Below are 22,109 nucleotides of genomic sequence, written 5' to 3' on the forward strand. Positions count from 1 at the left end.
GTTACTCCGGATTCCTCCTGTAGCTGTCCCCCCCCCCCCCCCCAACGTGGACTATGTAAGTGCTTATCGGCCAATAACCCCCCCCCCCCCCCCGCTGCCTGCCTCCCCCAAAATGTTGTAGAAAAAAATCGCACTGCAAATTAATTGATTTTGGGGATGGCAGCCGCAGCAGCAGCGTCGCTCGCTCCTCGTGGAAACTCGGCTGGACACTCCCTGGGAAAGTCTCGCGGTGAAGTGAACTTGACGACAATAACGACAGGGACAGAGGTGTGGTGTTGCTGTGGATGTCCCCGATGGGCCGCTCCACCTGTGGTGTCGTTTAATTCCGGGTTAATTTTTTTTATGTAACTGGACATCTGGAAAAAATGGCTTTAGCTCATCAGATTTCTGCAGTCTAAACACAAATTTTGATTTTGATATGTTGATTTCTGTCTTTTTTTGTTTGTGCTGGAGTTAAGATAAAATAAATAGTTTGAGTTGGAATTGGCGATTTTTGGTGTGTTGCTTGTGTGATATTGTGATGGTGCGGGGTTTCCCCCAAGCATCGCATGACTAAGTCTACGCTTGTCCACCCGCGAAAGCCTTGCGGAGTCTCAAGGACTAGTGTTGAGGGTCCTCCGAGCAAGCGTGTGCGAGCGTGTGATAATTGAAAGGTCACGGTGTCGTTCAATACCTGGGAATAGGTTGGCCAATACCTGGCGGTTGCTGCTGCTGTTTTTATTTTTAAACCCTTGAGAGAATTGGAGAACCTGGAGGAAAAACTCTGTAGCAGAACAGGAGGGGGGGGGGGGTCTGGGGGGGATGGACAGAAATACAGAGACGCTCCACAGAGACAGGAACCAGAGTTTGGCGGGGGTGGTGGAATCTAACCCAGGCCTCTTTGTCGTTGGTGAGGCACGAACAGAGGTCGCAAACGGGTTTTGATTCCTTACCCGTACCCGGCCGCACCAGGGTCGCAAATGGGAACCCGTACCCGGCCAGGTACGGGTTCCCATTCCCTACCCGTACCCTACCTGAAATGAGTGACAAACGGCTATTCGCCAGTGACTCACGGCCTACCCGTACCCGGCCGCACCAGGGTATCGGGTACGGGTAGCCGGGTATCGGGTACCCGGTTGCGACCTCTGGGCACGAAGTGTCACCGCTGCCCCCCCCCCCCCCCCCCCGCTGCCCCCCCCCCCCCCGTGCGATCGCTTTGCTGAGCACGAGAGGACGCGGCACCGAATAATTGGAGTGGCCAAGTCGGCTGGCGTGCAGGGCAACTCGGGTGGATTTGTCGCCCACCCGCGACCATGGCAGTGCAGGGTGAACTGGGGGACACCGACTCCGATCACACTGGTCAACACACTCTTTCTGGCATAAGGTATTCCAACGGCTTTAATGTAATTTTGGGGTGCCGATTCCAAATCTGGCAACAGTTTTTGTCTATCACATCAGGTTTTTGAGATATCAAATATTGAATTTTCAATCAAAACTGCAGAAGAAAAATATTAAATAAATGTGGATATCTACATAAAATTATATTATAAACGCACTGTCCCATAAATACAGCACCATATTTTAACACAAGCAGTCACTGACTCGCAACAACTTGCAATCATAAGTGCTGGACGGACGGACACTAATCTCCTGTGGGCTGGTGTAACCAGGAGGTTCCTACCAGTAAAATCTCCATCCAGATTGAAGAGCTTATCTTCTCCCCGTCACCTCCGATTAGCACAGTGGTTGGCTTACGTACGGTGCAAAAAGAAGTTCAACTTGCATACAGATAAAATGGGTAACACTTTGAATCGGTAAAGAAGTGGTTTTCCCACGGATGGTCTTTCCCCTGTCATAATAATGTGGCATTTCCACCAACAATACTGGCTTTGGCGCTGTGCTCATGGGGAGGAACTTGCTTCATCTTGACGAATCGGGATGGCTGTGTGATCCAGCAGTGGATGTTGATGGTGAGGTGAGGACGATTGACTGCGTGGGAGAGGCTCGTGTTAACTGATCACTTTATTAATAAAGCAAGCTCGTTGTACAGGAGGCAAGTTGCAAGCGTACACGGTCTAACAGTGTTAGAAAACGATAACAAAACTAACTCTACATCTCAAACATCGTGGTAACAAAACAACAAACCCACCAAGGCAACTGGCATTAATTTTTTGCATTTTTTTTTCTCTCAAAAATAGAACTGCAAATATTTGAAAAGTACATCGTAAAAAAAATGCTTATTTTTTAACGTTTTTATATGCTTTGTATTATATATATACACACTTAAAAAAAAAAACATTTTATGCTTGGAGCTGATTTTGTTTTTAATTCGGCACGGAACACGGCTTAATTGACCGTCTACCTTGTAACAATTATTACGAGCCTAAGGCAAATTCTTCAATTTAAAAACGTCGGTGTCGATGTCCACCCACCCCACACCTCCGATTATAGCGTTGGCAGCTACAAACCTCTCGTGCCCATTAGATTAACACTGCACATGACGTCAACACGACCCATACTCAACACTGCCCACACTGAACGCTGCCGCCCATAGTTTCAACACTACCCATTTATTTATTTGGTCCTTTCGGTAAAGTCACGCAGATAAAAAAAAATAATGAAAAAAATAAAAACCGACGTTTCGATCGCAACACCAAGCCGTCATCACCCCCCCCCCCCCCTTTTCCTGATGACGACCGCTTGTGTTGCGATCGAAACGTCGTGGTTTTCATTTGTATTATTCACATTATTTTTTTTTCTACGTGACTTTACCGAAATAACCAAAGGAATATGAATTCCTGCAGTCACTAAAGTTGAGTCAAAACTACCCATAGACTCACTGCCCCATAGACTCGCCCCATAGACTCACTGCCCCACTCAACATTACCCATAGACTCACTGCCCCACTCAACATTACCCATAGACTCACTGCCCCATAGACTCGCCCCATAGACTCACTGCCCCATAGACTCGCCCCATAGACTCACTGCCCCACTCAACATTACCCATAGACTCACTGACCCAGACTCACTGCAACTCCGATTTCACACGGTTGGCTACCTACGGTGAGGGCTAAAGTAGCTCGACACACACGCACGCGCGCACATAAAACAAGCTCTGGAGAAACTGGTCCTCTCCAACCAGCATAGGAATGTGGAATTGCCATCACTTTAAATCGCAGCTGCCAATGGAAATGAGTTGCAACGCTCCTTGCTCGCCGTTAACCCCCAGGGGACCTTTAAAGTCCCAAGTTGCACGCGATTGGTCCAAACTTATCACATGGCCAAAGCTGCTTTGGATCGGCCTACCTTGATGTCATTTAATTTGTGTGTAGCAGCCCAGATTAACACGTCACTCTGCCATCCTCATTACCTCCACGGTATTTAAATGTTCAATGCAGGCTACTGGCGTTGCTGGTAAAATCGTAATGATTTACCCAGGAAGCCTTTCTGTTCTGCAGGGAGGGTGTGTGGTGCGTTCTACGTTGATGTGTTCCCGTGAATTCCATGATTATTGAGGTTCAGGCACAACTCGGTGATTTGGTTGCAAGTAGAGGCCTATTGCTGGCAGTGGCTGTTAACCTAGCCATTAAAAAAAAAACAACGATCACCTCCACGGTATTAAAAGCAAATTAACAATCCCCAACGATGGTTACAGCGGTTGGCACACGGTCGATGAACATCATCGTAAGGCATAATCCGGACGTCTTGCACCAATGGCACAAATCATAATAATAATCGTGTACAAATTCAGTTTCGTTTTGCAATGTAGCGGATGGTTTCTTGATGTTGTTCCGCGTATGTATTTTTTTAAAAACCGTGTGACACCAACGCCACTGTTACTCAAGACAAGAGCGAACGCCTTTTGTTTTGAGCGAACCGTCACGATAACCAAGTACATGAGACGGAGCAGTAAGAAAAACACCCGGCGTACACCGACCTAAGAGGGCAGAGCGTGCTTAGGTCGTACCCAAACGTGTATCGCAATAATGCACTGATATTGGCCACGAAATCAATTGGAGCCAGGAGGTCACCCCGTGCCCCCTTCTAACTCTCAACGTTCATCCTACAAATTCCATCACGAAAAAAAAAGACGCGTTGTTTTTTGTCCGTATTGAAAACATTTTTCTCCTGGCGAGGGTCGTGTTAACCACTGCAATCGTTGATACGCGGAACAGACGTGGCACCACACGAACCCTCGCATTCAACCGATAACACCGGGAGCCTGAAAAAACACATTTTAAATTGTTTTATAATTGGCGACGTTTCGGGCGGCTGCCCTTCGTCAGGGCACACAGAGGTCACAGAGCCAGCGGAGAAGCGTTTGAGAGACGGCGCTTTGTGCCATGGGAAATTAAATTGGTCCCCCCATGTGGCGGAAAGTGACGTCCTCCGACTCTTATCCACTCCACCTCTGCATGCGCTGTGAAGAGCAAACAGCCTGTTTTTATTTTAGTGTTTTTTTTTCCAGGCCGCCGTTGATTGACGGATGCGATTTTCGTTTTGTTAATTGTGCTTTTGCACCACCTGCCAAAGCATCAGCAGCAGCACCGCCGCCAATATAATTTGTTCCGTGTGCGCGCGCACACACAGACCGAGTGACCCAACTGCAATGTCACCAAACATTCGAGGGTTTCACCGTCAAGCCTGGCGTTGCCACGTTGCAGTGACAACCGCGTTGGGATTCTGGCATGGAAGTGTCCCGGCAAACGGCTGCGTGCCAACGTTGAGCAGACCTCCCCCCCCCCCTCCCCAACTTAGCGGCCCAAACTTTCAAGCTCCGTGTTTCGCATCTCCATGTGTACGACGATCACCGGCATTTAAAAACGTCAAATAATAACAAACTTAATGATGACAACACGAAAGGCCGTCGAGCAAATGGCGTGGCGTGCACCTCGACTTCCGACGGCGTTCCAATTCGAGATTTCATCAAAGGCAAATCCTGTGACCGTGAGTTCATCATTAGACGTACGCACATGGTAACATGCCAAACACACGGGGAGGGGGGGGGGGCCCTCCTCCCCCCCCCCCTCTGGACTTGCATCCCACTGGGATATTTGCACAGGGTTGGTGTACGGTGATTTTTTCTGCAATATTTTGCTGTCTTTTCTTGGATTTTCTGTTTGCACTCAGTCACTTTAAGATGTTTTCTTGTTCATGTTTTTGTTTGTTGCGGTTGCACCCGATTCAAGAGCCGAATGGCTCACAGGGCTATACTTAATAATGAACTTTGAACCTCAGACATGATCCCCCTCCCAACCTCACGTCATTGTAAATAATGTCTTTAAAACGTATTGTACACTCTAGCCGACCGTACTATCGGAAATATTAAGTCACATTTTGTCGCTACAAAGCTCAACTGGCTAGACGAACCGACAGTATAAAAAACACACACACGCGGTATAAATTATTTATAAAAAAACGAGGGCAGTGAACTAAAATCTACGACGTGGAAACTTAAGGGGTTGTGTATCGTGTGTGCTATAACGTGAAACGAAAACAGTGTAATATAAACCTTAACACCAAGTCGGTTAAAACAAAAAGAACCCATCACTTTTTTAAATAGATTATAAATAATATCATTGAAGAGTGCCTGGTGAGCGTGATTTATATTAAAAAAAAAAGCTAAAATTTTTTTTAACAAACGATAAAAATAAAATCCGGAATGAACAAGTTACAAAAACTAAAATTCCGGCTCTTGCCGATGTGAAAGATGGACGTAAAAAAGTAAACCCCCAGCGGCGGAGCCTGCTGGTACGGAACAACGTCGCGTATCCACCCCGATCGGATAGCCGCCCTCCCTCCGAGGGGGGGGTGACAATGTCGATTCCTTGAGCCACGGACAAGGTACACCGTTCGAAACGTCGCCTCTTGTGTCTAAGGATGTGCTAAGTGGATCGCTGTTGTCTTTTAAGGCCGCACTCAGCGGCGTTAAAAAGAAGTGACAATTGTTAACCGCGCTCATTGCTTGCGCTCCGGGGCAGTAGCAGCAGCAGCAGCAACGTCACCGAATGACTTGTCCACTTTACTAAATGTGTTCGTACATCCAACCGGGTTACACATCCGCTTAGACAGGGACTCCCTCCACTTACGAACATTCGACTCGTTAACTTTCGGAAACACGAACAAAGCCGGTCCGTATGTCCAGTTGCCCGTTTGGACCGAGGGTCGCGAGTTTAACCGCCGTGCAATAGATGGCGGTGGTGGCATCTACATCTGCAGAACGTGAAGAACCAGTGGCATCTACATCTGCAGAACGTGAAGAACCAGGGGCATCTACATCTGCAGAAAGTGAAGAACCAGTGGCATCTACATCTGCAGAACGTGAAGAACCAGTGGCATCTACATCTGCAGAACGTGAAGAACCAGTGGCATCTACATCTGCAGAAAGTGAAGAACCAGTGGCATCTACATCTGCAGAACGTGAAGAACCAGTGGCATCTACAGGACATTATACGACTTTTAAAGCCATCCCCCCGTGTTTAGTGTACAATCCGTACAACACGTTTGGAATCGACGAAAGTAAAGTTGGACTTATGAACAAATCGACTTGCGAACAGACCTCTGGAACCTAACGCATTCGTAAGTAGCGGTAGTCCCTGTACCTCAAATCCCCAGCGAGGCGGATATGCAACATTGTACTGCGTAGCATTGAACGAGATTAGATGTTTCAACTTAATTCATTTAAAGATATGAGATGGGGGGGGGTGGGGGGAGGTGTGTGTGGAGGTGTATATAGCGGGGTACATGGAAGCTTGTCTATAGGGCTCAGCCCAGCCACGCTCGCTTTGAGTTATAAAAATAGATCGTTTTTTTTAAAAGTCGTGATTTTTCAATTTCTTTAAAAAAAACAAGGTAATTTATTAAATTCCAGTTAGCCTTTATGAGATTACGTTGCCCGTGTGAGCGTTTTAGAGTACAGGAGAAACCCTCTTAACGACTTATCGCTTAATGACAGGTCTCCATAGAGCTGTGTGTGTTCGCTTACCAGACGTTACTTTTAATATCATGCGTTTACAATGCTGTTAGTGTCTTTATGCATTAATATCCATCGTTTAAATGTTATAAAGTACGTTTTTTTTGGGTGAAAAAGGAGGGGGGGGGGGGCGGGTAAACTTTCGATGCCATCCGAACGAACTGAGCCTTGAACGTGCGTTTCTTAGACTCGCTTAACGAGCAAATTGCTTCACGGATGCTTTCGTGGAACCGATTGCCGTGGTTAAGAGGACTTCTCAAGTACAACAAAACGCTCAAAACCATTTCCCCAGTGGCACCGCGCGGCCTCAAAAGAACATTAACAGACGACGTTTCGGGCAATGGCTCTTCTTCAGTGATGAGTCATTAAGAAGGCCCGGTGGTGCCTGAAACGTCGCCTACTCTTAAGTAAACTTTATCTTGAAGCCGTTGTTATTGACAAATGCGAGTCCTTGTTGTTTGTTCGGCGCTGCCACTGGCAAGGCAGCTGCGTTAAAATGCCGTCGGCGCAAACGATGCGTTGTTGGACCGTACTACCCCACAGCATCTATGCCCCCCCCCCCACCCCGTAACCCTCTGACCATCTCGCAGACCAGCACTGAGAAACGAAGCAAAAGTGTGGTCAAACACCCCTTGGAAGAAAGAAATCAAAATAAAAAGTGTGAAGTTTTCAATCGGGTCACGTTTGAGCAAATCTGTTTTCACCCCCCCAAAAAGTTTTCGAAACAGCAACAAAGATATATTGCGTCCGTGCATCGCAACCCGATGTTTGACAACGCACACGCACACCGCCAATGTTTTCGTGAGTTCATATAAGGAGGCATTAAGACATTACACTGCACGTACTGCATAATTCGTATAGCTAAGACGTCGGTAATTAGCGGTGCACGTGCGTATACTTAAAACACAGGTTCGATTCCGGGGTCTGGGCCGGGCAGTTGAATCAACAACGGTGCCTAGTTTCTTAAATCTCCCACCACCTGCCGCCAATGGCCACTGCCTCTGCCCACCCGGCTGTGTGCATGGGTTCACTGTGCCACGGTGGCTAGGAGATGTTGACTACCTCGCCTGGTACGCAGGAGGTCGCAAGTTCGATCCCGACCCTGACGCCTGCTGCTGTATATTTGTAGTTTGCGTGTCTCTCTTTCGCTCTCCGTGGTCACGTGGATTTTTTTTTTCTCAGAATCAACATCACGCGGGTTCAGAGTACGTGGCCGCTGTAATACATTTACACACGACGACGATGATGACGACGATCGGTCACTTGGTTGAGCTCCCCATTTGGCCAGGGCGGCTTCTGTAAAACAGCTACGTAGAGAGCTCAGTGGGGGGGGCCTTCTTTAGCTGGTTAAAAAAAATAACAAAAAATACATTTTTAAAGAATCGTTTAGATTTGGCAGGTCAACGGGATGGTGTGCGGGTAACCCACCACCCCACCCACCCATTGCCTGGCCAACAAAGAGGCTACCAAAACGCCCTCGAGAGATGAGGGGGGGTACCCCCCCCGCCCCCTTTAGAACTCCCTCATAACTGGCGGCGCTTTCCCTGCCAGCAGCGGCTCGAGGGCAAAGCACTTGCAGGCCTGCGCCTTCGCCGATCTAATTCCTCAGCGCAGGAGTTCTCCTCCGCTTGCTGCTTAAGACAAAGTGTTTTAGGAGGCGCCACGGGAATGTGGTTTTATTTTTTTTCACCCCCCCCCCCCCACCGCTCACCGTGGAAAGGCGTTGGGCCAAACTGCCGCAAGGCAACATCGGAGCTTAAGACCACAGCGGTGGGGCGTGCGTCAACGCGTTTGTTCGTACGTACGCGCGACACCGTGCCGCGGGTTATGGAACCATCTCGTTATTTAGCACGCGCGCGGACAGAGCACGCATCCTGGGGCCCCTTGATCCAGCAGTGGAGTGACCACGGCCGATCGACGTTGGTCGGGGGGAGGGGGGGGTGGGTGTCGTGACGGAGGTCCAGATGTCAACCGAGGGTTGCCGTGACGGACGGGGCAGGAGAGGTTGTCGACCGCCCATCGGCAAGGAGTTGCGTTGCGGTTGGGGTCAAAGCTTGCGAGGAACTCTCCCGTCGCTTGCGAACCCTTGTCACGTCGCGTAGGCGATCACACGTTGCTTAAAAAAAAATTACGTCCTTTTATTCCGCCGGGGATGAGAGCCTCGCAGAGTCCCGAGGACTCTTCTTCTCAGGAGGACGCTGCGAATGTTCGTGCCGCGAATTCCGCTGTGGAGGCGGGCGGGCGGGGGGCGGCTTCGTGCGCGTAGGCAACCGTAGAGAAGGCCAACATTATACTCGAGCACGCAGCCGTAGTAATAATCATCCACCGCCTATGTTCCGTACTGGCCAGATGTTGTTTAGGTCAAGACGATAAGATGGGCCACCCATCAGGGAGGAAACCCCACCGCACAGATGGGTGCGTGGAGAAAATACTAAAAAAAAAAAACCCCAACCTACTTTCCGTACTGCCCACAGCCTCTTAGAGCAGAGCACTCCCTCCCGGCTAGCAGCAAGTCATGATGGCAGGCGGCCCCCCTTCTCACCACCCCTGTCACCATCCCAGCCGGGCCTAACACCCCCCCCACCTCCACACAACAACAACCTACTTCCTGTACCGCCCCCTCCACCTACAGGTGCCGGGCGTTGGGGCCTTTCCCCCCCCTGCTAGGTCATGATGGCGGCGGCCGCCCCCCCTACCATTCCCATTGGCTCGGTGGGCGGGCTCTGGATCCCCTCCGACCAATCGGACGCTGAGCGGGGCGAGGAACTCGACCACGCCTCCGGCGAGTCCGGCGACGGCGTGAGGTAGGCGAGATCGGCAAAACCGAGCGCCGACGCCAAACCTCCACCTCCTCCTCCTCCTCCTCCCGCGTTGCCGTTGCCGCCGTTGCCGCCGGTCGCGCCGGAGCCACCTCCGATGCCGGCGTCGTGCGGAGATCCCCCGTAGCTGTGCTGGGACGGCGGAGTTGGGTACTTGTCCACCATCGATCCACCGCCGCCGGTGCCAACACCGCCGGTGCCAACGCCGGCCGCCCCCGGTACCGCCGACAGGACCGCATCGGGCCCCATATGCGGTTGCATGAGGCTGGGCTCCGTCTTGCAGAAGTTACCGCCGGCGCCAATGTTACCGCCGATGTTGCCGCCGTTGCTGCCGCCGTTGCTGCCGCCGGTGCTCAGGCTGCTGTGTTGCCGCTGCAGCACCTGCAGGTGGTGCTGCTGCGCCACCATCTGCTGCTGCAGCTGCTGTTGCTGCTGCTGCATTGACTGCAGCTGCCGCTGGTGCATGTGCATCTGGTGCTGCAGCTGAATCTGGTGCTGCTGCTGCACCACCGGCTGGAGGTGCTGCTGCTGTTGCTGCTGTTGCTGCTGTTGCAGCTGCTGCTGCTGCTGCTGTTGCTGCTGTTGCTGCTGTTGCTGCAGACCGACCTGCTGGCAAGGCATCATGGCGATACCGGTGCCGGGAATGGAACGCATGCGCTGCAGGCTCGGAGCGGATCGCGCGGCCATACCAGGAATGACCGTCGCCTGCGCAAACATGTGCTGCTGCTGCTGTTGCTGCTGCTGCAGGTGGTGATGCTGCAGGTGCTGCTGCTGCTGCTGCTGCATGGCGATCGAAGGCACGGTGCTCAACCAATCGCCGCCACCCACGCCCGCCATGCCGTCGTACCCCGCTGCGGCGCCCTGCAGCAACAGCTGCTGCTGCTGCTGCTGCTGGTGCTGCAGGTGGAGGTGGTGGCCGAGCGGTGGGTGCGAGAGACGCGGGCCGTCGTAGAGCGACGCGCCGGCTCCGCCGTCCGCCAGGAGGATGGTGCCGGCGCCGTGCAGCTGCTGCTGCTGCTGCGGCGAGGAGTGCAGCAGGGCTGGCGGCGTGAGCAGCGGGGGCGACATGTTGTCCGACGAGTAGGAGGCGGCGGGGGACTCGAGCGACTCGAGGGGAGGGCTCAGCACGCCGTCCAGAGAGACCAGCGGGCGCGATTTGCCGTCCGGTTTCCCTGCCGGGCGGAGAGGGAGCGGGAGGGGGGGGTGGGGGGAGCGGTGAGTGGAGTGGAGTGGAGTGTCGTGGATGTGGCTCTGAAATGGGACCCATTTTTTGTGCCGAATGTCAAAGACTGAAAATAGAATAATAGGTGTTTTTTTTACCCTTTTAGGCAATAAAACAGCCGTTGAGATGTTCACACGCCAAATAGAAACCTTTTGCAAGGAACCCACACGCACAGTCCTTGTGTTGAACATGCAAACACAAACGTGGCCTCTGATACTAACATGTGGTGCATCGTCTTTGAAACTGATTGACATCGGCAGCCTTCTTCATGGCGAAGCCTCACGACCAGTGTCAGACCAGAGAACACCACCACCACCACCACCACCACCACAACCGCCATCACCACCACCACAACCGCCATCACCACCACCACCACCACCACCACCACAACCGCCATCACTACCACACCCACCACTACAACTGGTCGCCATAGACAACAACCATCATTCGCCACTAGGAGACGGTTGACGTCACCACGGCGCTTGTGCTGGGCTACGCGCACTTGGAGGCCACGTGAAGTGTCGAATGCCCGCTGGCAGGAGGTCACGGGACAGACCCAGGTGCCATCGGTTGACCGACTGAGACGACTGGCCGATGCACCACCTGTGCCAACTTGCTGTGTTTTAGCCGCCCTGGCGACACTGCTCGTTGTTGTGAGCGTTGCCCCTCTGCCCCTCCGTTAACACCACCACCAAAACCACCACCACCACCAAAACCACCATCACCACCAAAACCACCATCACCACCAAAACCAAAACCACCATCACCACCACCAAAACCACCGCCACCACGATCACTAAACCCCACCACCACCATCACCAAAACCACCATCAAAACCACCAAAACCACCGCCACCATGATCACTACACCCCACCACCACCATCACCAAAACCACCATCAAAACCACCAAAACCACCGCCGCCACGATCACTAAACCTCACCACCGTCACCACCACCACCACCACCGCCGTTATACCTTTCAGCTTCTTGCCCTTGCCGTCCTTGCCGCCGGGCGTCCCCCCTTTGCTGCTGCTCGGCCTCCGTGCCTTCTTCCCCTGCGGCGTCTGCTGCTGCTGCTGCATCTGCTGCTTCATGGGCAGGAAGCCGAGGCCCATTCCCATGGCCATGCCCATGGCCGCCCCGCCCCCGCCGCACATCTGCGCCGCCGCCGAAGACGGCGAACCGAGCGGGCCCTGGCCGGGCCCGACCATGAGGCCCGGGCTGCGCATGTGGGCGGCCGCGGCGGCCGCGGCGGCGGCGGCCGCGCCGGTGAAGTCGTCGAGCAGGCGGACGATGTCGTGGTGGTGCCGCTCCTGGGCGATGTCGCGAGGCAGCCGGTCCAGGTGGTCGGTGATCTCGCGGTTGGCGTGGTGCTCCAGCAGGAGACGCGCCGCCTCGAAGCTGCCCTCCCGCGCCGCCAGGAAGAGGGGCGTCTCCTCCTGCGGGGCGATAGCCGAGATGTTGACTACCTCGCCTGGTGCGCAGGAGGTCGTGGGTTCAATCCCAGCCCTTAATGCCACAGTGGCCAGGAGATGTTAACCACTTCGCCTGGTGTACAGGAGGTCGTGGGTTAGATCTCGACCCTGACGCCTGCTGCTGTATATTTGGAGTTTGCGTGTCTCTCTCTCATCATCATCACGGTGGCTAGGAGATGTTAACTACCTCGCCTGGTGCGCAGGAGGTCGTGGGTTTGATCCCGACCCTGACGCCTGCTGCTGTATATTTGGAGTTTGTGTCTCTCTCATCATTATCACGGTGGCTAGGAGATGTTGACTACCTCGCCTGGTGTACAGGAGGTCGTGGGTTCGATTCAGACCCCGACGCCTGCTGCTGTATATTTGGAGTTTGCGTGTCTCTCTCTCTCTCATCATCATCATGGTGGTTAGGAGATGTTAACTACCTCGCCTGGTGTACAGGAGGTCGTGGGTTCGATCCCAACCCTGAAGACACCTGCTGCTGTATATTTGGAGTTTGCGTGTCTCTCTCTCTCATCATTATCACGGTGGCTAGGAGATGTTGACTACCTCGCCTGGTATGCAGGAGGTCGTGGGTTCGATCCCCACCCTGATGATGCCTGCTGCTGTATATTTGGAGTTTGTGTGTCTCTCTCTCCCCGTGATCGCGTGGATTTTTCTCCGGCTCCTCCGGTTTTTCACCTCCACATTTAGAATCAACGTCATGCGTTCAGAGCATCTTGCTGCTGGTATACATTTCCACGCGACGATGATGATGACGATGAGCCACTTTGTTGACCTATCATTTGCGAGAGCCGGGGGGTGGTGGGTGGGGGGGGGGTGAGGCGACTCACCTTGCAGTCCTGCATGTCCTTGTTCGCGCCGTTCTTGAGCAGGATGAGCGTCGCCTCCACGTTGTTGACGGCTGCGGCCCAGTGCAGCGCCGACTTGCCTGCCGGAGCGCACAGCAAACGGGGACGGGCGGGGTGTGGGGTGAGCAAGGAGTATGGCACTCATAGTGAATCTGATAGCGTATCCGATAGTGTATCTGATAATGTATCTGATTGTGGATCTCTCAGTGTATCTGATAGTGGATCTGATAGTGTCTTTGATAGTGAATCTGATTGTGGATCTCTCAGTGTATCTGATAGTGAATCTGATAGTGGATCTGATAGTGTCTTTGATAGTGAATCTGATAGTGAATCTGATAGTGAATCTGATAGTGAATCCGATAGTGAATCCGATAGTTAATCTCTCCGTGAATCTCTCAGTGTATCTGATAGTGAATCTGATAGTGAATCTCACAGTGTATTTGACAGTGTATCTCAGTGTATCCGATACTGGAAAGGAGGCCCCACAGCAGTCGGAATGTCCGTGCGTCCGATGCGAGCGTTTGTACCGTGGTCATCGACGGCGTTGACGTCGGCGTGGCTGTTCACCAGCTCCTCCACCATGCCCTCGACGGCGAGACGCGCTGCCAACACCATGGCGGTCGTGCCGTCCTGCATGCGCGCGTCCAGGTCCGTCGCCCGGTTGCGGATCAGGATCTACCGTGGGCGGGAGGGAGGGGGTCACGGGGAAGGTCACGGGGGGGTGAGGTTGGAGCGCAAGATGCGGTGCAAGTCGTGTGACGCGGAGGAGGAGGACATTCTGGGATGAAGCTTTCATGGCGGAAAAAAAAAAACTGAAAAATAAAAGAAACATTTTTTGTTTAATAATTTTTTTAATTTTTATTTTATCAGGTCAGGCCCACTGAACTATGGAGCTCTTTTCGGAAGCGACCTCGCCATCACAAATGATAGCTCGATCAAGTGGCTTATCATCATCATCGTCGTGTGGAAATTTACAGCAGCCAATTACTTGAAACGCGTGATCTCTATTCTAAGTGTGGAGGGAAAAACCGGAGGACCCGGAGATAAAACCACACCACCAAATATACAGCAGCAGGCGTCAGGGTCAGGATCGAACCCACGACCTCCTGTACACCAGGCGAGGTAGTTAACATCTCCTAGCCACCGTGATGATGATGAGAGACGCACAAACTCCAAATACACAGCAGCAGGCGTCAGGGTCGGGCTCGAACCCACGACTTTCTGTACACCAGGCGAGGTAGTCAACATCTCCTAGCCACCGTGATGATGATGATGAGAGACGCACAAACTCCAAATATACAGCAGCAGGCGTCAGGGTCGGGCTCGAACCCACGACCTCCTGTACACCAGGCGACGTAGTCAACATCTAGCCACCGCAGCCCACGACGGGGTCTCGAACCCGCGCGCAGCTCACCTGGAACACTCCCTGCGCGTCGGCGGCGACGGCGGCGTGCAGCGGCGTGCGCCCCATGTTGTCCGGGATGTTGGCGTCAGCGCCGGCGTCGAGGAGACGCTTGGCGGCATCGGCGCGTGCGTAGCGAGCGGCCAGGTGCAGCGCCGTCTCCCCCGTGCGGTCCGTCTGGGCCTGCAGCGACGCGCCCTGCGCAGGAGGAAGGTGGTGAGGAGGTGAGGAGGAGGTGAGGAGGAGGAGGGAGAGAAAAGGAGGAGTTGCTGCGAAGGGGAGAGAGAGGGGGGACAGCAGGGGAGGAAGACGTGGGATGGAGCAGAGGATCGTGGAGCGAGAAGGAGAAACATTGGAAAACGTGGGATGGAGCAGAGGATTGTGGAGCGAGAAGGAGAAACATTGGAAAACGTGGGATGGAGCAGAGGATCGTGGAGCGAGAAGAAACATTGGGAGGAAGACGTGGGATGGAGCAGAGGATCGTGGAGCGAGAAGGAGAAACATTGCAAGACGTGGGATGGAGGAGAGGATTGTGGAGCGAGAAGAGGGAACATTGGTAGACGTGGGATGGAGCAGAGGATCGTGGAGCGAGAAGAAACATTGGGAGGTAGACGTGGGATGGAGCAGAGGATCGTGGAGCGAGAAGGGGGAACATTGGAAGACGTGGGATGGAGGAGAGGATCGTGGAGCGAAAAGGGGGAACATTGGAAGACGTGGGATGGAGCAGAGGATCGTGGAGCGAGAAGAAACATTGGAAGACATTGGAGAAGCTCCGAGGGGAGGGACGTGGAGTGGGGCGGAGGGGTTCAGGGTCCTGGTTTTATAGTAATAGGTTTTTACCCTTTTATCTGGCAACAAAACTGACACCTTTATACGAGGGATCATGTTTGCATTAACCACAACACTTGCGGTCAAAATGCAAACGAAAAGACAACTCTGATAATGTATGCATTGTCCTTGAAATTGATTGGTCCACACCGGAGACAGCTTTTGTTAGAGCCCAGTCTCACATGGTGTTGGACCAGATGACGCCTAAAGGCGCACAACTCAAAGACATTTTGACCGCAAGTGTTGTGGTTAATGCAAACATGATCCCTTGCATAAAGGTGTCAGTTCTGTTGCCAGATAGAAGGGTAAAAACCTATTACTATATCTTGCTACTGGCAAAGGAGGTCTCATAATGGTCCTGGTTGTTGTTGTTGGCCGGTGGGTCTCTGTGGCTACGCGCTGGGTGGCAGACTTGCCCCACGACAAGGTGCCACGTGCTCACCAAAAACAAACTCACCTGACCATCAACTCGCTGCACGAGAGAAACCCCACCACCACCGGCGTAATCCCCGTGGTTGGCATCCAGCATCTCACCATCCGAGCTACCTCTGAGGGTCCCACCTCGACGGGGCGAGCGATCCGATTGGTTGACCCCCGACCGATTGAGCCGCTTGCTTACCTGGAAGATGAGGTCGGTGATGACGCTGGCTGATGCGCCGCCCTCTTCCACCGGTTCGTCGTAGCGCTGCTGCTGCTGCTGTTGCTGCTGCTGCTGCAGGAGCAGCAGGGACTGCTCGTCCTCGTCTGGAGCGCCAGAATCCAGGCCCCCGCCCCTGAATGACGCCAGCATGAGCGGCGTGAATCCGTCTGTTGCAGAGCGTGGGGGGGGGGGGGCGTGGTTAGGGACATGACGTCAAGGTTGTCATTCGTGATGAGGGTTTGTGGGTGAGGTCGAGCAAGTGAGTGTCATTAACGCGCCACCGTTCGACAACAGCCAATTATGATAATTGTTTTTTTACCCTTTTATCTGGCAACAAAACTGACACCTTTTTTAACGAGGAGTCATGTTTGCATTGACCACAATTACCTGCAGTCGTAATGCAAACAAAAAACACAACTCTGATAATGTATGCACTGTCCTTGACGTTGATTGGTCCACACCCGAGACAGCTTTCCTTAGAGCCTAATCTCACATGGTGTTGTACCAGATGACGCCAAAAGGCGGACAAACTCAAAGACAATGCACCATCGGAGTATGAGAGCTCGGGGTAAGCATTTACCAATGGTGAACAGCCTATCAGTAAGGTTTGTACGGAAATTGTGGACTTACTCTCCAACACAACGGTGGGCTGAAGGAGCAACCACATGGCACGCTCTGTTCACGTGACAAATCTCACTGCCCGGCTGTGTCGGGTGGTGGCGGGTTTAACGACACATTCATATTTCTCTTATATGCTAAGTTAGAATTTAAGTTTCGATTTAAATCTTTCGTGACTGCAGGGATTCATCTTCTTGGTTCTTTTGGTAAAGTCACGTAGAAAGAAATGAATAAAATAATAAAAATAAAACATAATAAAATAATTCTCACGATGCTTCGGCCACAACGCAAGTAGCCGCCTTCAGGTGAAGAACAGGTCTGTCGAGTAGACATTCATACTTCCGGGATCGAACCCAAAAACCTTTATTATGAGTAATATTGGTTGGGGAAGCCCCCCGCGCGCGTCAAACGAAGTTGCAATTAATTAAAATTAAATGATCGTCGTCGTGATCATGGACATAACTGCAACCACCGCTACAGCCAGCGCTACCAAAGACAAAGATCCCCCGCGTAGCCTTTAACAGACTGTTGGGGCAAGTGCTGTTAGCGAGTAGCACCTACGAAGGCCGGCACGGCACACGAGGGGGGGTTGGGTGGCCAGCACCACGCCCGGCCGCCTTTCTCTCCCTAGTGGTGATATTTACCCCCTTATGCCAGGTACTCATTTGAGGCCGAGTCGACCTAGGTGAGGCCCAGGATTGATTCAAATAATCGTCCCTGGTGTTTGCCCGTGAGCGGGGAATCGAACTTGGGTCGCCTGGGTTTGTAGCGGAGCCAGCACTACCAACCAACCACCATTAGCACCACCACCACCACCACAGCAGCAGCACTGTTACCACCATACGTACGGTTGGCTACGTACGGTGCAAAAGAAGTTCACATTCGTTTTCACCGCCACCCTCCATCACCACTCTCCATCATTACCCACCACCCACCACTATTCACCACCCTCCATCATTACCCACCACCACCACCCACCACCCACCACACACCACCACCACCACACACCACCACCCACCACCCTTCACCACCCTCCATCATTACCCACCACCACCATCCACCACACACCACCACCACCCACCACACACCACACACCACCCACCACACACCACCACCACCACCACCACCACCACCCACCACCACCACCCACCACCATTACCCACCACCACCACCCACCACACACCACCACCACACACCACACACCACCAGTCACGTGCCCCCCCCCGGTGCCCCCCGCCCAGTCCCCGCGTACCGGGCCCTCGCACGTTCACGTCCATGCAGTCCGAGTCGAGGTCGCCCTGCGGCGTGAGGGCGAGCGCGGGCGGCATGCGGATGTCGGCCGCCTCCAGGTGCTGCAGGGTCCAGGGCCTCGGGTCGACGGGGTCGGCCACGCGGGGCCCCCCGGCCAGCATGGCCTGCTCCTCGGCCTGCGGCAAAGACAGAGATGATGATGACGACGAGTCACTTCTTTGAGCCATCGTTCGAGTCGCTTCTGAAAAAGATCTACATAGCTCAGCGTTGGGGGGGGGCCTTACCCTGCTAAAGCACAATGTTTAGTAAAAAAATTAATTTTAGTTTAGAGGAGTGAGTAGGTAGGGGGTGGGGGGGGGGGGGCAACGATTGTGTGTGGGGGGGGGCACCCCCAGCGGCAGCCGCCCCTGTGCACTCACGTGGAGACGCTTGCTCGGCGGAATGCCGTCGTCGCTCAGCCAGTGCTCGTTCTGATTGTCGTCCATCAGCCCCTCCGCGTGCTTCAGGTGTCTGTTGGGGGGGGCGGGGCATCGGGGGAGGTCAAGGAGAGGCGCTCGCAAACAACAACAACAACAAGGCCCCGTCGCCGTGCCGACGTGGAGTGACCCACCCCCCCCACTGCTGCCACCTCTATTTATCTCCAGTCAGTCGGGAGAGATTTCACGTGACGTACCCAGGCGGTTAACATCTCGCCACGGTGGCTAGGGGATGTTAACCACCTCGCCTGGTACACAGGAGGTCGTGGGTTCCATCCTGGATCCGAATGCCACGGTGGCTAGGAGATGTTAACCACCTCGCCTGGTACACAGGAGGTCGTGGGTTCAATCCCAGCCCCTAATGCCACGGTGGCTAGGAGATGTTAACCACCTCGCCTGGTACACAGGAGGTCGTGGGTTCAATCCCAGCCCCTAATGCCACGGTGGCTAGGAGATGTTAACCACCTCGCCTGGTACACAGGAGGTCGTGGGTTCAATCCCAGCCCCTAATGCCACGGTGGCTAGGAGATGTTAACCACCTCGCCTGGTACACAGGAGGTCGTGGGTTCAATCCCAGCCCCTAATGCCATGGTGGCTAGGAGATGTTAACCACCTCGCCTGTCGTACAGGAGGTCGTGTTGGGTTAGATCTCGACCCTGACGCCTGCTGCTGTCTATTTGGAGTTGGCATGTTCTCTCTCTCTATCTTTCCCCGTGGTGGAAATAATTTTTCTCTGGGTCCTTCAGTTTTTCCCTCTGCATTTAGAATTGACGCGTGTTTAGGGTATTTGGCTGCTATAATTTTCAACATGTTGAGCCTATCGTTTGCGGCCAGGGTCGCTTCTGAAAGAGAGCTACATAGGCTCCGGAGTGTGGCCTTACCTGGTAAAATAAAAATGGAGACACACACGGGGGACACGCGGGGACAGGCGGGGACACGTGGGGGGGGAACCGCAGTGACATGGGGGAGACACGTGGGGGAGACACACGGGGGAGACACGTGGGGGAGACACACGGGGGAGACACACGGGGGAGACACGAGGGATGTGAGGGACACGTGGGGGAGACACACGGGGGAGACACACGGGGGAGACACACGGGGGAGACACACGGGGGAGACACGAGGGATGTGAGGGACACGTGGGGGAGACACACGGGGGAGACACGCGGGGGAGACACGCGAGGGAGACACGCGGGGGAGACACGCGGGGGAGACACGCGGGGGAGACACGCGGGGGAGACACGCGGGGGAGACACGCGGGGGAGACACGCGGGGGAGACACGCGGGTAATCTGGAATCGCCAAACCCGATCCGAGGCCAAGAACCGGGAAGCGATGACGAGGGGACCGACTCACTTGAGGCCCAGCGCGTCCTGCCCGACAGGCTCTCTCCGCTTCTTGGTGCCCGAGCCGCCCTCCTTGGAGGTGAGCACGAGCCCCTCGGGGAACCACAGCGTGCCGTGCTCCCGCCGCCGCTTGCCCTTGATGAGCACCCCCATGCCGATGACGAGCACGGCCAAAGCGGCCACGGCCATGCCCACGGCGTAGAGCGGGTTGAAGCCGGGGTCTGGGCGCTCGTTCAGTACTGGGGGAGGACGGGGGGGGGGAGAGGCGGAGACAGCTTGTGAGTGTTGGCGGTTCGAGCCCGGCGGCCGCTCCTGGTTAATGGTGCCGATGAGATTTTTCTTTTAATTGGAGCCAAAAACACGAGCTGAACTTACGTCGTTTTTAATAAAAATAAGTAAAAATTTAGAGCGTTCTATGTCCCGGAAAAGCGGGGTGTAATATATAAAGTTACGAAATACAGATGGTAAAAAAAAATTAAATTTTTTTTTACTCCGAAACGTCGTGATTTATATTTTTATTTTACTTTAATTAATTAAAATGTTTTACCTACGTGACTTTACCGAAAAAACCTAAGAATATGAATCCTTGCAGTCACGAAAGCTTCAAATCTAGAAAGATATACAGACGCTGGGAGAAAAACGAGTGCTCCTTATAATCCTGACAATGCGGTAATGCTGGTGAAAGAGGTCAGCGCGGTGGCAATAAACCATTGGGGCGCCGCGATGGAAGAGATGTTAACTCCCTCGCCTGGTATGCAGGAGGTCGTGGGTTCGATCCCAACCCCGACGCCCGCTGCTGTATATTTGGAGTTGGCGTGTCCCCCTCTCAACGATTTGCGATGGCCAGTTCGCGTCTGAGAAAGAGCTACGCGAACTCAGCGGGACCATTGCCTGGCAAAGATCTAAAAGAGTAAAATCAAAACTAGTTCAGCTGAGAACCCCCGCACCCCCCCCCCGCCTCTCCGTACTTTCGACCGTCTGCAGGGGGTAGGGGAAGTCGAGCGAGTGGTGCACGGCCTGCGCCGCCAGGTACGCCGCCGCGTCCGCCGAGCTTGAGAAGCACTCCTCGTTGGGCTTCATGCAGAAGCGGTTGTCGATCTCCAGGTGCACGATGGACCTGCGGGAGGGAGGGAGGGAGGAGGGCGACACGGGGGAGGAAGGATTTCCCGCACCTCCGATTAGCACGTATGGTGCGGAAGAATTTCAACATATATACTGCCCGTAGACTAAGACTACCCATAGACTCAGCACTGCCCATAGACTCAACACTGCCCATAGACTCAACACTGCCCATAGACTCAACACTGCCCATAGACTCAACACTGCCCATAGACTCAACACTGCCCATAGACTCAACACTGCCCATAGACTCAACACTGCCCATAGACTCAACACTGCCCATAGACTCAACACTGCCCATAGACTCAACACTACCCATAGACTCAACACTGCCCATAGACTCAACACTGCCCATAGACTCAACACTGCCCATAGACTCAACACTGCCCATAGACTCAACACTACCCATAGACTCGACACTACCCATAGACTCGACACTACCCATAGACTCGACACTGCCCATAGACTCAACACTGCCCATAGACTCAACACTTCCCATAGACACAACACTACCCATAGACTAACACTACCCAAAGACTCAACACTACCCATAGACGCAACACTACCCATAGACTCAACACTACCCATAGACTCAACACTACCCATAGACTCAACACTACCCATAGACTCGACACTGCCCATAGACTCAACACTGCCCATAGACTAACACTACCCATAGACTAACACTACCCAAAGACTCAACACTGCCCATAGACTCAACACTACCCATAGACTCAACACTGCACCATAGACTCAACACTGCACCATAGACTCAACACTGCACCATAGACTCAACACTGCCTGTAGATTCTAGATTTGAAGCTTTCATGACTGCAAGGATTCATACTCTTGAAATAAATTAATTTAATTATTTTATTTCTATTATTTATTATTATTTTTAGACTGTAGGGGCAAGTGCTGTTAGCTAGCACCTATGAAGGCCGGCACGGCGCACGAGGGGGTGGGTGGCCAGAACCACGCCCGGCTGCCTTTGTCTCCCCAGTGGCGATGTTTACACACTGCACCAGGTACTCATTTAATGCTGAGTCGACCTAGGGAAGGCCCGGTTCAAATCATGGTCACTTTGGTGTTGGTGCCGAGCGCGAATC

General features: G+C 53.4%; 2 protein-coding genes across 3 annotated transcripts in view; one reads left to right on the forward strand and one right to left on the reverse strand.

Annotated features, from left to right (window-relative positions):
* Positions 1–5,923, forward strand: part of PPP1R10 (protein phosphatase 1 regulatory subunit 10) — a 25,972-nt gene extending 20,049 nt beyond the window's left edge. Inside the window, exon 8 of the mRNA XM_078619087.1 lies at positions 5,894–5,923. Coding sequence (XP_078475213.1) covers positions 5,894–5,923 — 30 coding nt within the window. The remainder of the gene's footprint in view (positions 1–5,893) is intronic.
* Positions 1,984–22,109, reverse strand: part of LOC144736579 (neurogenic locus notch homolog protein 1-like) — a 112,048-nt gene continuing 91,922 nt past the window's right edge. For both annotated transcript variants that reach the window (XM_078619143.1, XM_078619142.1), the window contains exons 30-39: positions 20,850–20,998; positions 19,892–20,120; positions 18,480–18,570; positions 18,062–18,236; positions 16,171–16,358; positions 14,736–14,921; positions 13,849–13,996; positions 13,304–13,401; positions 11,972–12,434; positions 1,984–10,945 (exon numbers count right to left, since the gene is read on the reverse strand). In XM_078619143.1, the coding sequence (XP_078475269.1) occupies positions 9,618–10,945; positions 11,972–12,434; positions 13,304–13,401; positions 13,849–13,996; positions 14,736–14,921; positions 16,171–16,358; positions 18,062–18,236; positions 18,480–18,570; positions 19,892–20,120; positions 20,850–20,998 (3,055 nt within the window). In that variant the 3' untranslated portion in view covers positions 1,984–9,617. The remainder of the gene's footprint in view (positions 10,946–11,971; positions 12,435–13,303; positions 13,402–13,848; positions 13,997–14,735; positions 14,922–16,170; positions 16,359–18,061; positions 18,237–18,479; positions 18,571–19,891; positions 20,121–20,849; positions 20,999–22,109) is intronic.

This window comes from Lampetra planeri, chromosome 61 (assembly GCF_965212315.1).
Source record: "Lampetra planeri chromosome 61, kcLamPlan1.2.h2, whole genome shotgun sequence".
Lineage (NCBI taxonomy): Eukaryota > Metazoa > Chordata > Hyperoartia > Petromyzontiformes > Petromyzontidae > Lampetra > Lampetra planeri.